Below are 12538 nucleotides of genomic sequence, written 5' to 3'. Positions count from 1 at the left end.
CACCAAGGCCCTGGCTTAGAGTGAGCCCAACATGCTCTGCCTGCCAGCAATCCTCAGGGAGGTGAGACTCCCAAGCTGGAGAGGCCATAATCCTGAAGAATGCAAACCTGTATGGAATCGCTGCTTGGATTTTGCTGAGATGGGAAAACAGTCTTCAGCAAAGTGTCTTTGGAGATGTAAGCTCTGGAAGCTAAGGTTTTTTCCTCTGGTACTAGCCTTCCTTGTCCTGGGGGCTGGAATGTGGAGCCCCTTCTGAATCTATGTTATGGACAGTTGTGGCTGGCTGTTTTACAAAACATTACTAACCAAGATTGCCGTTGTTTTTCCTTTCTGTTTCCAGAAATGTGTTATGGAGGGAGATTTCCTTCTTCCCTCTCCCTATTCCATTATGAGCATGCACATATATCCTCCAACTTATTTTTTTTCCTTTTGGCTTACAACGGGGTTGTAAAAATCAATAAAGTTACCTAGATATCAGCAAAAGGAGAAAAGACTTTTAAATGACAACTAAAATGAAAACTGAAAAAATCTCTTTCTCCGCATGGTTTTTGAGTGAGAAAGGAGTATTATGAGTTAGCTTTGGTGTGGAGACAGAGGTAAGCAGCCAGCTGCTGCCAGCTCCCTCCTCTCCTCACCTAGCCTCCAGGTGGCCATGAAGGCCTGGCATCCCTCCTTCTCTTCTCCCTTTCTGTTTATTCTTTCCTGGTCTTAGGTGAAATTCTTCCCTGATCTTAGAGATGGAGCAGGCTAAGTTATGACTTTGTGAGCTTCAAAAGGTTCAAAGATCTGTCACTAGACTCAGTAATGCAATTTGCAGTAGCAGCAATCCAGCTCAGTGAAAACCAGTCTGAAAGAGTCAAATGCTTGGCCAGCCCAGCATTAAACTGACCCCACAACTTTGTTTTGTAAGCAAGGGAGTAACTAGTCCATAGGCCATGCAGCTTGATGGGGGAATGTTTTACAACAAGCATTTTAAATCTGGGCCCACTAGGCCCAGGGATAGAACAGTAGAGGAGGGTATGATCATAATTTGGGAGATTACACTTTCATTCTACTAAAACTTCCCAGTAAATATGCCTTTGTAAAAGGTTACTGCACTAATTGATTAAATGACATAAAGGAGATATTAACTGACAATAAATCTAGAGGGAAATATACTGGATTAAGACTTATGAAAAAAAATACTAGAAAATTACTTGATTTCTCAGGATTATTCCTCAAACCCAGAGGGGAGCAGGTAATACTTTGGGGACTCAAGCTGTTAATCTGAGTGTAGATCAGAAGAGGGAGCCCCAGATTATTTGCTATATACTACTTATTTCAGTGCCATACAAATTTTTCTGGTCTCCTTCCTGATCAGTAGTTATGTGGTTTCCCAAAACACACATGAACACACATAGAGACCCATATACACATATATGTCTTTATTTTAGGGTGAAATTACTTATTAGTATATTTATTAAGGCTACATGTTTAGATATTCAATTTTTTTCTAATATATATTTAATTCCATATTGCTTCCCTTTTGTCTTTGTATCTCCAAAGCTTTTTATCTAGTTGGAAAATATATTCTTTGGTTGATCTTTTTTGCTTAATTTTACTTATTTCTTACTTATTTGGGAAACATCAATAGAAAGTTACCTAGATATCAGCAAAAGGAGAAAGTATAACAATTTTTTAAATTTGTTTTTGGGAAAAAGTCAGTTTTATTCAACTGGTTCTTTGAAAAGGTGGCAAAGCTTCTTAGAGTAGTTTGTAGTATCACCAACCAGTGAATCATGGACCATATCAGTATGAGACTTCCATTACTCCATATCTTGTTGCATCAAATGATTCTTAGATTTCTCAATACATCTCTAACCTCTCCCTTGCCTCCCCAACCTTGTATCTCCAACTGTACTGGACATCTTGATTTGGAGGTCCCATAGAACTTATCATCCTTCCCCAAACTCTCTGCCCACTTCCTAACTTCCATATTACTGTCAAGGATATCACCAGCCTCCCAGTCCCTCAGATTCATATCCCAGATGTGCAGTTCTCAATTTCTCTCATCCCCTCCATCACATCTGATAGTTGCAAAGTCCAACCATTCCCCCTCACAAAATCTCTTATATATAGTTCCTTCTCTCCTCTGACAAAATCACCATCCTGGAGCAGGCTCTCATTCCCTTATGCATGAAAACAACTGTAAATAACTGCAATACACTTCTGTTTGGTCTTTCTTCCTCATTTCTTTTCCTCCTCCAGTCCATCCTCCATTCAGCTATAAAAACACAGCTCAAAATCATGACATATTCCCCAGTGGTTCCCTATCACCTCAAAGATTAAATATAATCATATCACATTTATTTTTATTAAAATAGTATATGTTAAATATAAATCCTCTTCCTAATTTTTAAAGCCCTTTATAACCTGGACCATTTCTAATTTTCCAGTCTTTTCTTCCTTTCTATATATTCTATGGTCCAGTGACACCAGCGTTTCTGTTCATTTTCATTGGCCATCCCACATGTTAGGAATGTTCCCCGCCCCCCCTTCACCTCTATATTCTGGCTTTTCTAATTTCCTTCAAGTCCGAGTTAAAAATTCACTCTCTGCAAGAAGCCATTGCCTGACATCCTTAATGTTTGTGCCATCCTTATGAGAGTATCTCCAATTAATCTTGCATATATGTTATCTGTATATAGCAGTTTACATAGTTTCCCCTTCTTAGAGCTGAGGGCTGAGGTTATTTTTGCCTTTCTTTGTGTCCTCATCATTTAGCATGTTGCAGATTTTACTTGATCCTAGATTATTATTAAAAAAAAACTCTTAAAAAATCTTTCTGATTCTAGAGATCATAGAGCTAGAGCTGGAAGGACCTCATGTCATCTAGTCCAACTCCCGGATTTTACAGTTTGCAGGGAGATTAAGTCACCTACACAAATTTACACAGGTCACAAGGGGCAGATCTGGGATGCTAATGAAAGATCCTCTAAACTGATTAATTTTGAAGACACTATAAGTACTATAGCACCCATCTCATAGGATTCCTGAGAGGGCCAAATATTATAATGTATGTAAAGAATTTTGTGAGCCTTAAAATAGGGCAGCTAGTGGCGGTAGTGGATAGAGAATACCAGAGTTCAAACCTAAACTCAGACAATTATTAACTGGGTAATTCTGGGCAAGTCATTTTAACCCCATTTGTCTCAGTTTCCTCATCTATAAAATGAGCTGGAGAAGAAAATGGCAAACTACCGTAGCATCTTTGCCAAGAAAACCCCAAATAGAATCACAAAGAATCAATAGAGGCTAAAAGAACTGAATCAAAAACAAAACCTTAAACTATTATTATTACTATTGTATTTTTTTTTCCTTTTCCAAAATTTTCTTACAGATGACACAATTAGACTATATATACACTATTTTGTATTGTGTGCGTGTGCTTTTTTTTTTCATGTCAGCTCTTCAGCTAGATAATATATCTCTTAGGGACAAGGTCTGTATCTTCTATCTCTTTGTATCCCCCACGATGTCTACCTAGCTCAGTGCCTGGCAGAGTTAGGTACCTAAATTAGTAAACAATCTTTGAGAAGTACTGAACTATAGGTTCAGCATTTAAATTCCCCCAAATCTCAGGTCTTCACTTAGTTCAAAACATGACATAAGGCAATGATTTAGAAAGACAATAGTGACAATGCAGCTCTTTGTAACCCTATGGGATTTTAATCTGGTTTCTATAGAAGTACATAAATCTTAGGCAAAGTTGGGCTGTATATGGAGAATCCAACCAAAAATTATTTCTCTTTAAAGTCAGAAGAACAAAGAGAAAATTAGGATATTTTTATGTAGGTAGATATAGGAATGGGGAGTCACAGTCCTCAACTCACATGTACCACTGGCATTGAAAGTTTCCATAACTTTATGATCAATCTATTAGGAGTTCAGAAATTGTGTTTTTTTTTCCTTTTTGTACCACTAAAAAAAGGAATTCTTATTTAGTGTGAAGAACCTGGACTACAACTCTATAACTCTGGGTCGCCTGAAATATCAGGAACTAAGTAAATGAACTTGGGCAAGTTGAATCAATTTAGGTCTTCAGTTTCCTCATCCACAGATGGGGGTTAAAACAGATGCATCTCTCAGATCTGTCCCAATTCTATTAATCTGTGGATTCTATATTATCACTGGGGAGTAAAACTGTAGATTTTTTTCCTCTCAAACTAACAAAAAGAGAGTTCCAACAATGATTTCATACGATCATTTCCAAAATACGTCTCCTTCTCAAGGAAAAACCTTAAGAGGAAAGAGGGGGTTGCCTTCTTTTCAGAAACTTCACAAGTTGCAAGAGAAAGCCATTTCTCTGAGCCCAACCTTGACCAATGAGAATTTGAATTTATGGCTGAAGATTAAGTGACCTAACATTTAAGTGGCCAAACAAAAATCTAAATGTGTTACCCCAATACATTTCTGAGAGAAATTTGTAAATAAGCATAATTTTATTTTTTCAAAGAAAGGTTTCCTCTCAGTATCCCCAACAGATTAGAAAGATGTGCCAATAAATACTACCACCACCACCAATATCATCATCATCATCATCATCATCATCATCATCATCATCATCAGTGACTGTTCCACCAACAACATGGCCTTCCCTTGAGCCATTGATAAGGAAACTAGGAGACTGATTAATCTGCCCAGTGTTCCTGCAGACTCTTTTATTTCATTCTATTTTTAAAATGGACAGACTAGGGTTAGGGCAGATGGAATTAAAATTCAGAGGTTTAATAGGGCATACAAAACCTTATTCTCTCTTCATATCATTGTCTATTAAACAATCTAACACAGAAGCCCAGAACTGGAGAGAGGGTATTTAGACCCCCACCTCCAAATAGAATTTACCACCAAAAATCATTTTCTAGAAGCAGGAGTAATCTCAAATACCTTCAGGAATAGAAAATATAAAACTTCTGTTTGTTGTCCTTAGGCTCAGGAAGTCCTTCCTTACATCTAACTAAAATCACTCCTGCAATCATTTAAACCCATTCCTTTTTTGTGGTTATACTGGAAAACAGTTGAAATAGGAAAACAGTTTATCATCAGCCTTCATTCCTTCACATTTTGCAATTAGAAATTAACATTTTGTTCTCAATAAAATAAACCTAGTCATCAATTTTTACAAAATATAAAGGGAAATTAAAAATGAATTGCATCATTGTTATGACACGAAGAAGCTGAAACTCCCTTTACACACTTTATTCCTCCTCATAATATCCAGCTAAGTTTTAGTAGTAACATGTCTTTTGAAATACAACCTCCCCAAACACATGTATGTGTGCGCAAACAAATCCAAATCCAACCTTCCTCCCCACATACATTCACTAAATATCCCAAGATATAAGAGGCTTTATGGACCATTCTTTCAGAATGCCTGCCCTCCAAAAATTCCTGAACAGCCCTATCTCCTGCTTTTTTGGCTTTCTGGATAGACAACAACTTCACAGATCTGAGACCAAGATCTAGACTCTAGAGCAGGAGTTCTTCACCCTTTGGAGTTTACAGATCTCTGGCAGCCTGGTGAAACTTATTTCCTCTCTCTTAGAGGTAAATACAGAAAACAAAAAACACAGGATTTTCGAAGGAAACTAATTATATTGAAATAAAGATGTAATTTGTTTTTCTGTCCAAATTCAACTGCTCTCCTGAAACCTAATTCCTCTTGGGGGTGCACAGATCCCAGGTTAAGAAGACCTTTTCTAGACGACTAAGAGACAGGACAACTGATACTTGCAATAAAGCAAGAGTCTAATAAGCTCAATATGGTCTTTGGAGGTACAGCCCCATGAAATAGAGTTTTCTCAGTATCTGAACTCCTTTGAAGAAATTATCTTATGAGTAAGGAAATAGGGAGGGAAAAGTCAAAACTAACTGGGAAATTGTTTTTAAAAATAACTGGAAGCCAAAATTTTTATAACCTTCGAACAAACTTGGCCCCTTCCCCTCTAAGTCCATCTCACTCTCCCTTCATAGATGAGCATGTTTTAAGTAAACTGAAACATCTTTTTTTTTTAATCTCTAACATACCTACCCTAGCCAAAAAAGGAAAGTCATTTTAAATCTCATAATCCAATCATGTTGTCTAATATAGCTTAATATTATTATCATCATTCCAAGGAATTTATTAAGTCCTCCACTGAATGTGGTTCTGTGCACTGTAGCAAACAGGGCTTCTGCCTACCAAACTCCTACCTACTCCTCAAGGCTCTCTCTCTACTGCCAGTTGCCCCCCCCCCATTGCTCACTCAAAGAGAGGGACCTCAGCAGGAGGCTGAAGGTCATCCACAGGATCTGATTAACACCTGAACTCAGGAAGCCATCAATTTCAGTTCTGGGATCCCACTTCACTTAATTAATTCCATCCTCTCTAGTAGCCAGAGTTCCATTCATCAGCACAATTCAGCTAATGAGTTATCTACAGTGTGTTGGAAATGGGGAGTGAAGGGAGAAAAAAGAGAAGGGAGAGATGCAGAAAAGGCATAGTAGGGTGAGTTCTTAAAGAGTCAAATGACATCAGGGATGAAAATGGAAGAATGAGGTCAACCTCAAGGGGCCTTCATCACATAAGAAAGCCAAAAGAAACTTAGACAAGATCTAGTCCAACTCCACTATTTTACAGAAGAGGAAAATGTGACTCCTCCCCCGAGGAAATGGCTTATTCAAGGTCTCTGCTGGGGTGTGTGTCACAATATAATGAGACTCTGGGCTGCTACTATATTTCTACAGTTATCCATCCATGGGGAGAAAAGTCCTTACGCAGTCAGAGAGGCACAATTCGTAAAGCTCTCCAAAGCTCTGTTCAGCCAGAAAGAGAAAGCGTGCCTCAGCTAGAGAGCCTGGCTTAACCCTGCTTTCCCCATTAGAATGCAGCAAGAGAGCTGCAGGGCAGAGAAAAGCAGTCCCTGAGAGACCATGTCAGGCTGAGACCACCCTCAAGTTCTAAAATAACCCAACACTCCCAGGCATCCAGGATGACTTCCCTTAAGTTGTTCCATGCCCCTATTCTCCCCAAGGCACCTGAGTTTTCCTGGGAGGCCTCTCTCCCATCCAAATGCTGGGCCCAGGCTGGGCCACCTGAGAATGAAGATCTGACAGAAAAAGAAAAGATGACGTACAGAGTGCTGATGCCGGGGAAATGACGGGATGGATCCCCAGTCCTGTGAAGACTGGACTTAGCAAGGACAGCAACCATCAATGGCGGCTTCCCCTCCAATAGATTCATAACCCAGTCAGGAGCAAAAGGAGAAGGGAGGCCTACTGGCAGGAGCAGTTGAGGGCAAGATGCTTCCCAAGGGTTAATAGCTTCCAAGCTAAGCTTCCCTCACTCTCATTGCAGATGGCTCTTTTCCTAAACTAACTGAAATGTCCTCCTGTTCCATGGAGACACAGAAAGGTCCTAAGGCTCCGTCCGCAGTATTAGGAGACTGGAGGTTCAAAGTTAGCCTGAGTAAGTGAAATGGTTCAGGAGCTATCTCCAGTTTTGAAAATTAACACAAATCAGAGAAGTGACTTAGGAATGCCCTGTGGACATACTGCAGACAAGGAGAAGGGAAGAACACAGAACATATCCCTGCAGGGAGTGTCTCCGGGATTACTTACTCCCCCCATAAAGAAGACACTGTTCTGGCCCTCTAGTTCAAGGGGCCCGGTCTCCCGAGAAGGCCCCCAAGCAACTACACTGACTGCCCTGCAGGGAGAGCCAGAGCCCTCTCCTCAACTAACAAACTTTTCCAGAGAAAAACTGTTCTCTTTCTCTCCCAGATAAAAAGCCAACTCACTCACCGATCAGGCCTCGGGGGGTTGGGAAGAGCAGAGGGTGGAAGGAGAAGGTAGATTAAGGCAGGAATTTCGCTTTTAAAAACAAAAAAGCAAATAATTCAGGCTTCTGCTGACTTCTTGGTAAGGAAATCAGTCCCAGAGCGGAGCTACAGACCCCTGTTCTGGAAAACCTCCCACCAAGCGGACCTGCTGTGCTGGTGGGCAGGAGGTTGGGGTGTGGTAGGCCCAAGAACCAGGCAGATAGGGACTCCCCTTCACTGCGTGAAGCCTCACATCCCAAAAATGAAGCCTTCCTGAGCCCTTCTATCACTCCTCTATCTAAAGAGAAGTCCTTGGAGATGATGGGGTGGGGGTGGGGGGAGTGAAAAAGCACACACAGCAGGTTTATTCTAAGTACAAAAGGCAGAGATTCCCCCAGGAGCTAGCCCCAGGAAAGTAAAACCTCAGGAGGCCCAACAGGGTCAAGAATAGTGAGTCCCAACTGTACTACTATCCTCATGCAAGGGACTTGGGTCCCAGGGAAAGTCATTATTTACACTTTTTCTACTACCCCTCCCCCAAAAAGAAAAAGAAGGGCAGGGCTACAGTCTGACACCCCCACCCCACCTTGGCACCCTGATGGGAAGATGCTGCTAACAAGCACTGCAGTATTGCAGGGGCTGAGATGGGGGAGGGGGAGGGGAGCCAACTTTGTAGAGTCTCTAGCCCCACCTCCCCTTGGGCCCCCCTTCTCTCTTAGGTGGGATGGGGCCTGTCTGAACTATACCTCCAGAGGATGCAGGGATGTCGGGGAGTGGAAGGAAAAGAGGAGGGGGCCTGTATTCCCCTCTCAGCTTACCAGGATAGCTTGAATCCTTTCATTAGTACAGTCACGATAATCCACTGACCATGTCCTTATCATCCCCCTTCCAGCTCCGGAGGTCCCAGGACATATTGGAAAAGATGACGGAATCCCAAAAGAACAGAATCTCATGTAATTTGACTTGTACCAAAAGGGAAAGAGACAGAGATGCTCCTTCTCCCCTCTTCCTTGTCCTTCACCAGCTGGAATCTAGGCTCAGAATCATAGGACAGTTTCTGCAAACCCAGCCCTACACTGGAGCACCCTGCTTTCCCCGCCGCCGGCACCGCCGCCGCCAGCTTCTGCTGAAGATGGGCAGCACTGGCAAGGCTGCAAAACAAGCTCCGGGAGTTGCTGTCAATGGTGGAGCCCGCCGGCCGGCCACCTACCCAGCCCGCTGCTGCTCAGTAGCAGCCTCCGGTCGGAGGCAGAGGGGAGTCAGAGAAGAGCACGAAAACCCAGCTGAACAAGCACCTCTCTTCCCCCAGGCAGCAGCTCCCCCTGCTCCATATAATCTCCTAATCAATGCAGTACCCAAGCAAAGCAATGCCAGCTACTTCCGCCCATTTAAAGACACAGAACATGTTTTGTCCCTAGATGGGACAGAATGCAGGGGAAGGGGTGAGGGAAGCAGGGGAGGGAGGAACAGAGAGGTTTGAAGTTAAGCTTCCTTTAATTTGGATCCCCCGAAGGGTTAACAACTGGCTGGCTGGTGGCTGAGATCCAGGACTGTTGGCACAACTCCTGAAATCAGATGGGGATGAGGAGGGAGGCTGAGTTTGACCTGAAAGGCCTCTTGTAGAGTCCGGAGGTACCTAGGCAAGGCGGTCTGCAGGAGACCCCTTAAAGAGAACCTCCTCTCCCCAGCCAGGGCGGGGCAAACTCCTAACAGTGTGATCCCCAGCAGGTCCCAGCACCCACAACGCTGAGATGTCTTCTTGACTAGGAAAAATGCAGCCAGCTCCGGGGAGCAGTGCAGAAACAATGTGTCATCCAAGATCCTTATGGACCAGGAGAATCTAGCTGGCTAGCGGCAAAGGAGGCCCTTTGGGGGGTTGGGGAGGAAGCCCAAGGATAATATGGAGAAAAAAGCACCCCTCAAAGCAATGGGAAACTTAAAAGCACAATTCTTCAGGAAGAGAGGGTAGGGAAGATCTCCTTGTAGCAAACACCTTCCAGGTAAAGCCAAATCATTTTAAGAAGATTACTAATTTCTGCCCTAATGCATCTCTCCAGAAGGGAGTTTGGGTCAGAGTTAACAAGGAAGAGAGAATGACAATTCCTCCAGTAAAGAGCACCTTCATCAAATATAGCCCAGTGAATTTGGAATCTAGAAGACCTGAATTCAAATCTATCCTCAGACACTAGCTATGTGATCTTCTGAAGATCATTTAACTTCTGCCTGCCTCATTTTCCTAATCTGTGAAATGGAACCCACTTCCTAGGATGTGAGGATAAAATGAGATATTTGTAAAGTGCATTATCAACTTATCATCATCATCATCATTACTAATATAAGTCTTTACCTTAGAACTTGCCAGAAAGCTTCACTGATGTATGCACATTATGCTCACATCATCTACATCGATGTTAACATACATAATGTTTTAATGTTTGCAAAGTGCTTTACATATACTACCTTATTTGATCATAAGTATATGCAAATGTGAACATAGCTCTCAGGAAATTTTAATTGCTTTCTACAATCCTAAGTGAAACATCAGCAGCTCCCTTCCTAGGGCCCAGGGCTTTCTCGGCACTACCCAATCTCCCTCCCTCTGTCCCTCATCCTGCCCATCCCTCCCATGCCTGCCTCCCTACCTCCCAACCAAAGCAAGCATTGATTCTGTCTGGTTTTCCTGAGGCTATAGAATTTGTTCCCCAATCAGTGTTGGTGCACAGAATTCCTAAATGCATGACAGAGATCTTCCTGGTCCTTTTGGTTTTAGCCAAGGGATGCCTTCAAATTATTTTCAGGCTTTAAAACAAAGCCCCATCTATGTTTTCAAGTCCTCTAATTGCAGGGACAGACTTCTGTGCATTTAGACTATAGACAAGTCCACTTTTACCATTTCTCAGCAGATTCCCAGTCGGGTAGAACAGTGGCTAGTTTTAAAGTTAGGAAGCCATGAATTCTATAGTAAGGAATAAAGAACTTTACTTTTTTATAAGTAGCTTATTGATTCAAGGGAATTTCTAGGTATTTCATGGATATCCAAGCAGGCTGATAAAGCCTATGGACCCCTTCTCAAAATATTGTCTCTAAATACAAAAAGTAAAATGCACAGGATTACAAAAGAAACTTTTTTAAAATAGAAATACAATTGTCAAAACACTTAAAAAATAAATTTGCAGATAACCAGGTTAGGAATCCTCATTTTACTATCTACCTAGTTCGGCTCCTAGGCTGATCAGAGAGCAAAAGTTAAAAGTTATCTAGTCCTACCCTCTCATATGGGAGCTGAGATAACGGAGTCAAATTACTTGCCCATGTTCACATAGTAAACAGAAGTAGGATTTGAATCTAGGTCCTCTGACTCTAAATTCAGCTCTCAGATATTTCCCTGAACCACTCTGCCTTAACATAAGTCAACCATAGACTTATAAGTCTAATAAGTCAATAACATAATAACATAAGTCAATCCAACCATAGGATTCACCCTAAAACATTCCACTTAGATGTGACCATAAAGTCTCTTTACTGGGACTTTTCTCTGCCTCAGCTCTCCTCCTACTCTGATCAGTTCCAAATTTCCTTTTTCTGAAGGAAGTGTTTCTTCTTCTAAAAATGAGGGGAGTATGCTGTACACTACAGCACTTTTCTCTAATTCTACAATTCTTCAGGCCCAGGGCCCAAAATAAATCAGGAAACAAGCCCCTCCAAAAGTTAATAATAAAGTCTGTCTCTTCTGTCAGGTTGCCAGGAGCTAATTTTACAGAATTTTCAAGTTACTTCAACCTCCTCATTTTATAGTGGGGGAAACCAAACCTTAGTGAAGGAAATTAACTTGGGAAAAATTAGTCAGTCAATAAGTAGTTATCAAGCATTTATTCAATTCAACTTAATAAAGATTTGTTAAGTACCTACTAAGTGCCAGACATAGTGCTAAGAACTAGGGATACCAAAAGAGACAAAAAGCAGTCCCTGTCCCCAGGGACCTTACAAAGGGAGATAACATGCAAAGCAACATATATAAAGTAAACTATATAAATGATAAATGGGAAACAAGGAAGGCACTGAAATTAAGAGAGACTGGAGAAGGCTTTCTGTAGGAGGCTGGTTTTAGTTCGAACTTAAAAGAAAGCCAGGGAGGTCAGTAAATGAGATTGAAAAAAGTCTTCCTGTGGATGGTGAAATTTTAGGCAGGACATGAAGGAAGCCAGGAGGTAGAAGTGAAGCTTTCCATTCATTGGAAACAGCAAGGTCTCAGTTTAGGACAGTATTAGGTTGGGGAAAAGGAAATCTATATAGATTAATTCTCTTACCTTAGACTCAGCTTAGTCCTTACTTTATGAAACCAATGTCCTTAATGAAGAACCTAAACAAAGTTCAGAATCTAGAGGAAGTTTTGCAATATACAATGGCTGCAGACAGCCACTAAGCCATCTCTAGGGGAACTTAAAGGTGGAGAGGCTGTCAAGTAGAGAAGAATGATCATTTCCGTTATATTCCCATCTTTAACCTTTGGTGGATGAGCAGTCTAGCTTAAAAATGATAATTTTTTAAACCAATTTTCAGTTATTCAGATGCTAATTATCGAGTTTTTCCTTTTCCTTTTTGCGCTACTGACTTCTTGTTCCTGGATATTTCTTGACACCTTTCACAAGCAAACCCCAAGAGAAAACAAAACTCTTAAAGGAATCTTTGGCTTTTTATGA

At 41.4% G+C, this 12538-nt stretch overlaps 1 protein-coding gene across 7 annotated transcripts in view; it reads right to left on the bottom strand.

Annotated features, from left to right (window-relative positions):
• The window catches only part of GRAMD1B (GRAM domain containing 1B), a 227160-nt gene that overhangs the window by 123865 nt on the left and 90757 nt on the right, over positions 1 to 12538 (bottom strand). Inside the window, exon 1 of one of the 7 annotated variants that reach the window (XM_051985868.1) lies at positions 8657 to 8959. The exons of the other annotated variants lie outside the window; for them this stretch is intronic. Coding sequence (XP_051841828.1) covers positions 8657 to 8679 — 23 coding nt within the window. The 5' untranslated portion in view covers positions 8680 to 8959. Of the gene's footprint in view, positions 1 to 8656; positions 8960 to 12538 lie in introns of those variants that run through there. 7 annotated transcript variants of the gene reach the window in all.

Source organism: Antechinus flavipes, chromosome 3, assembly GCF_016432865.1.
Source record: "Antechinus flavipes isolate AdamAnt ecotype Samford, QLD, Australia chromosome 3, AdamAnt_v2, whole genome shotgun sequence".
Taxonomy (NCBI): domain Eukaryota; kingdom Metazoa; phylum Chordata; class Mammalia; order Dasyuromorphia; family Dasyuridae; genus Antechinus; species Antechinus flavipes.
The sequence above is the reverse complement of the archived record's forward strand: the minus strand, read 5'-3'. Positions and strand labels throughout refer to the sequence as shown.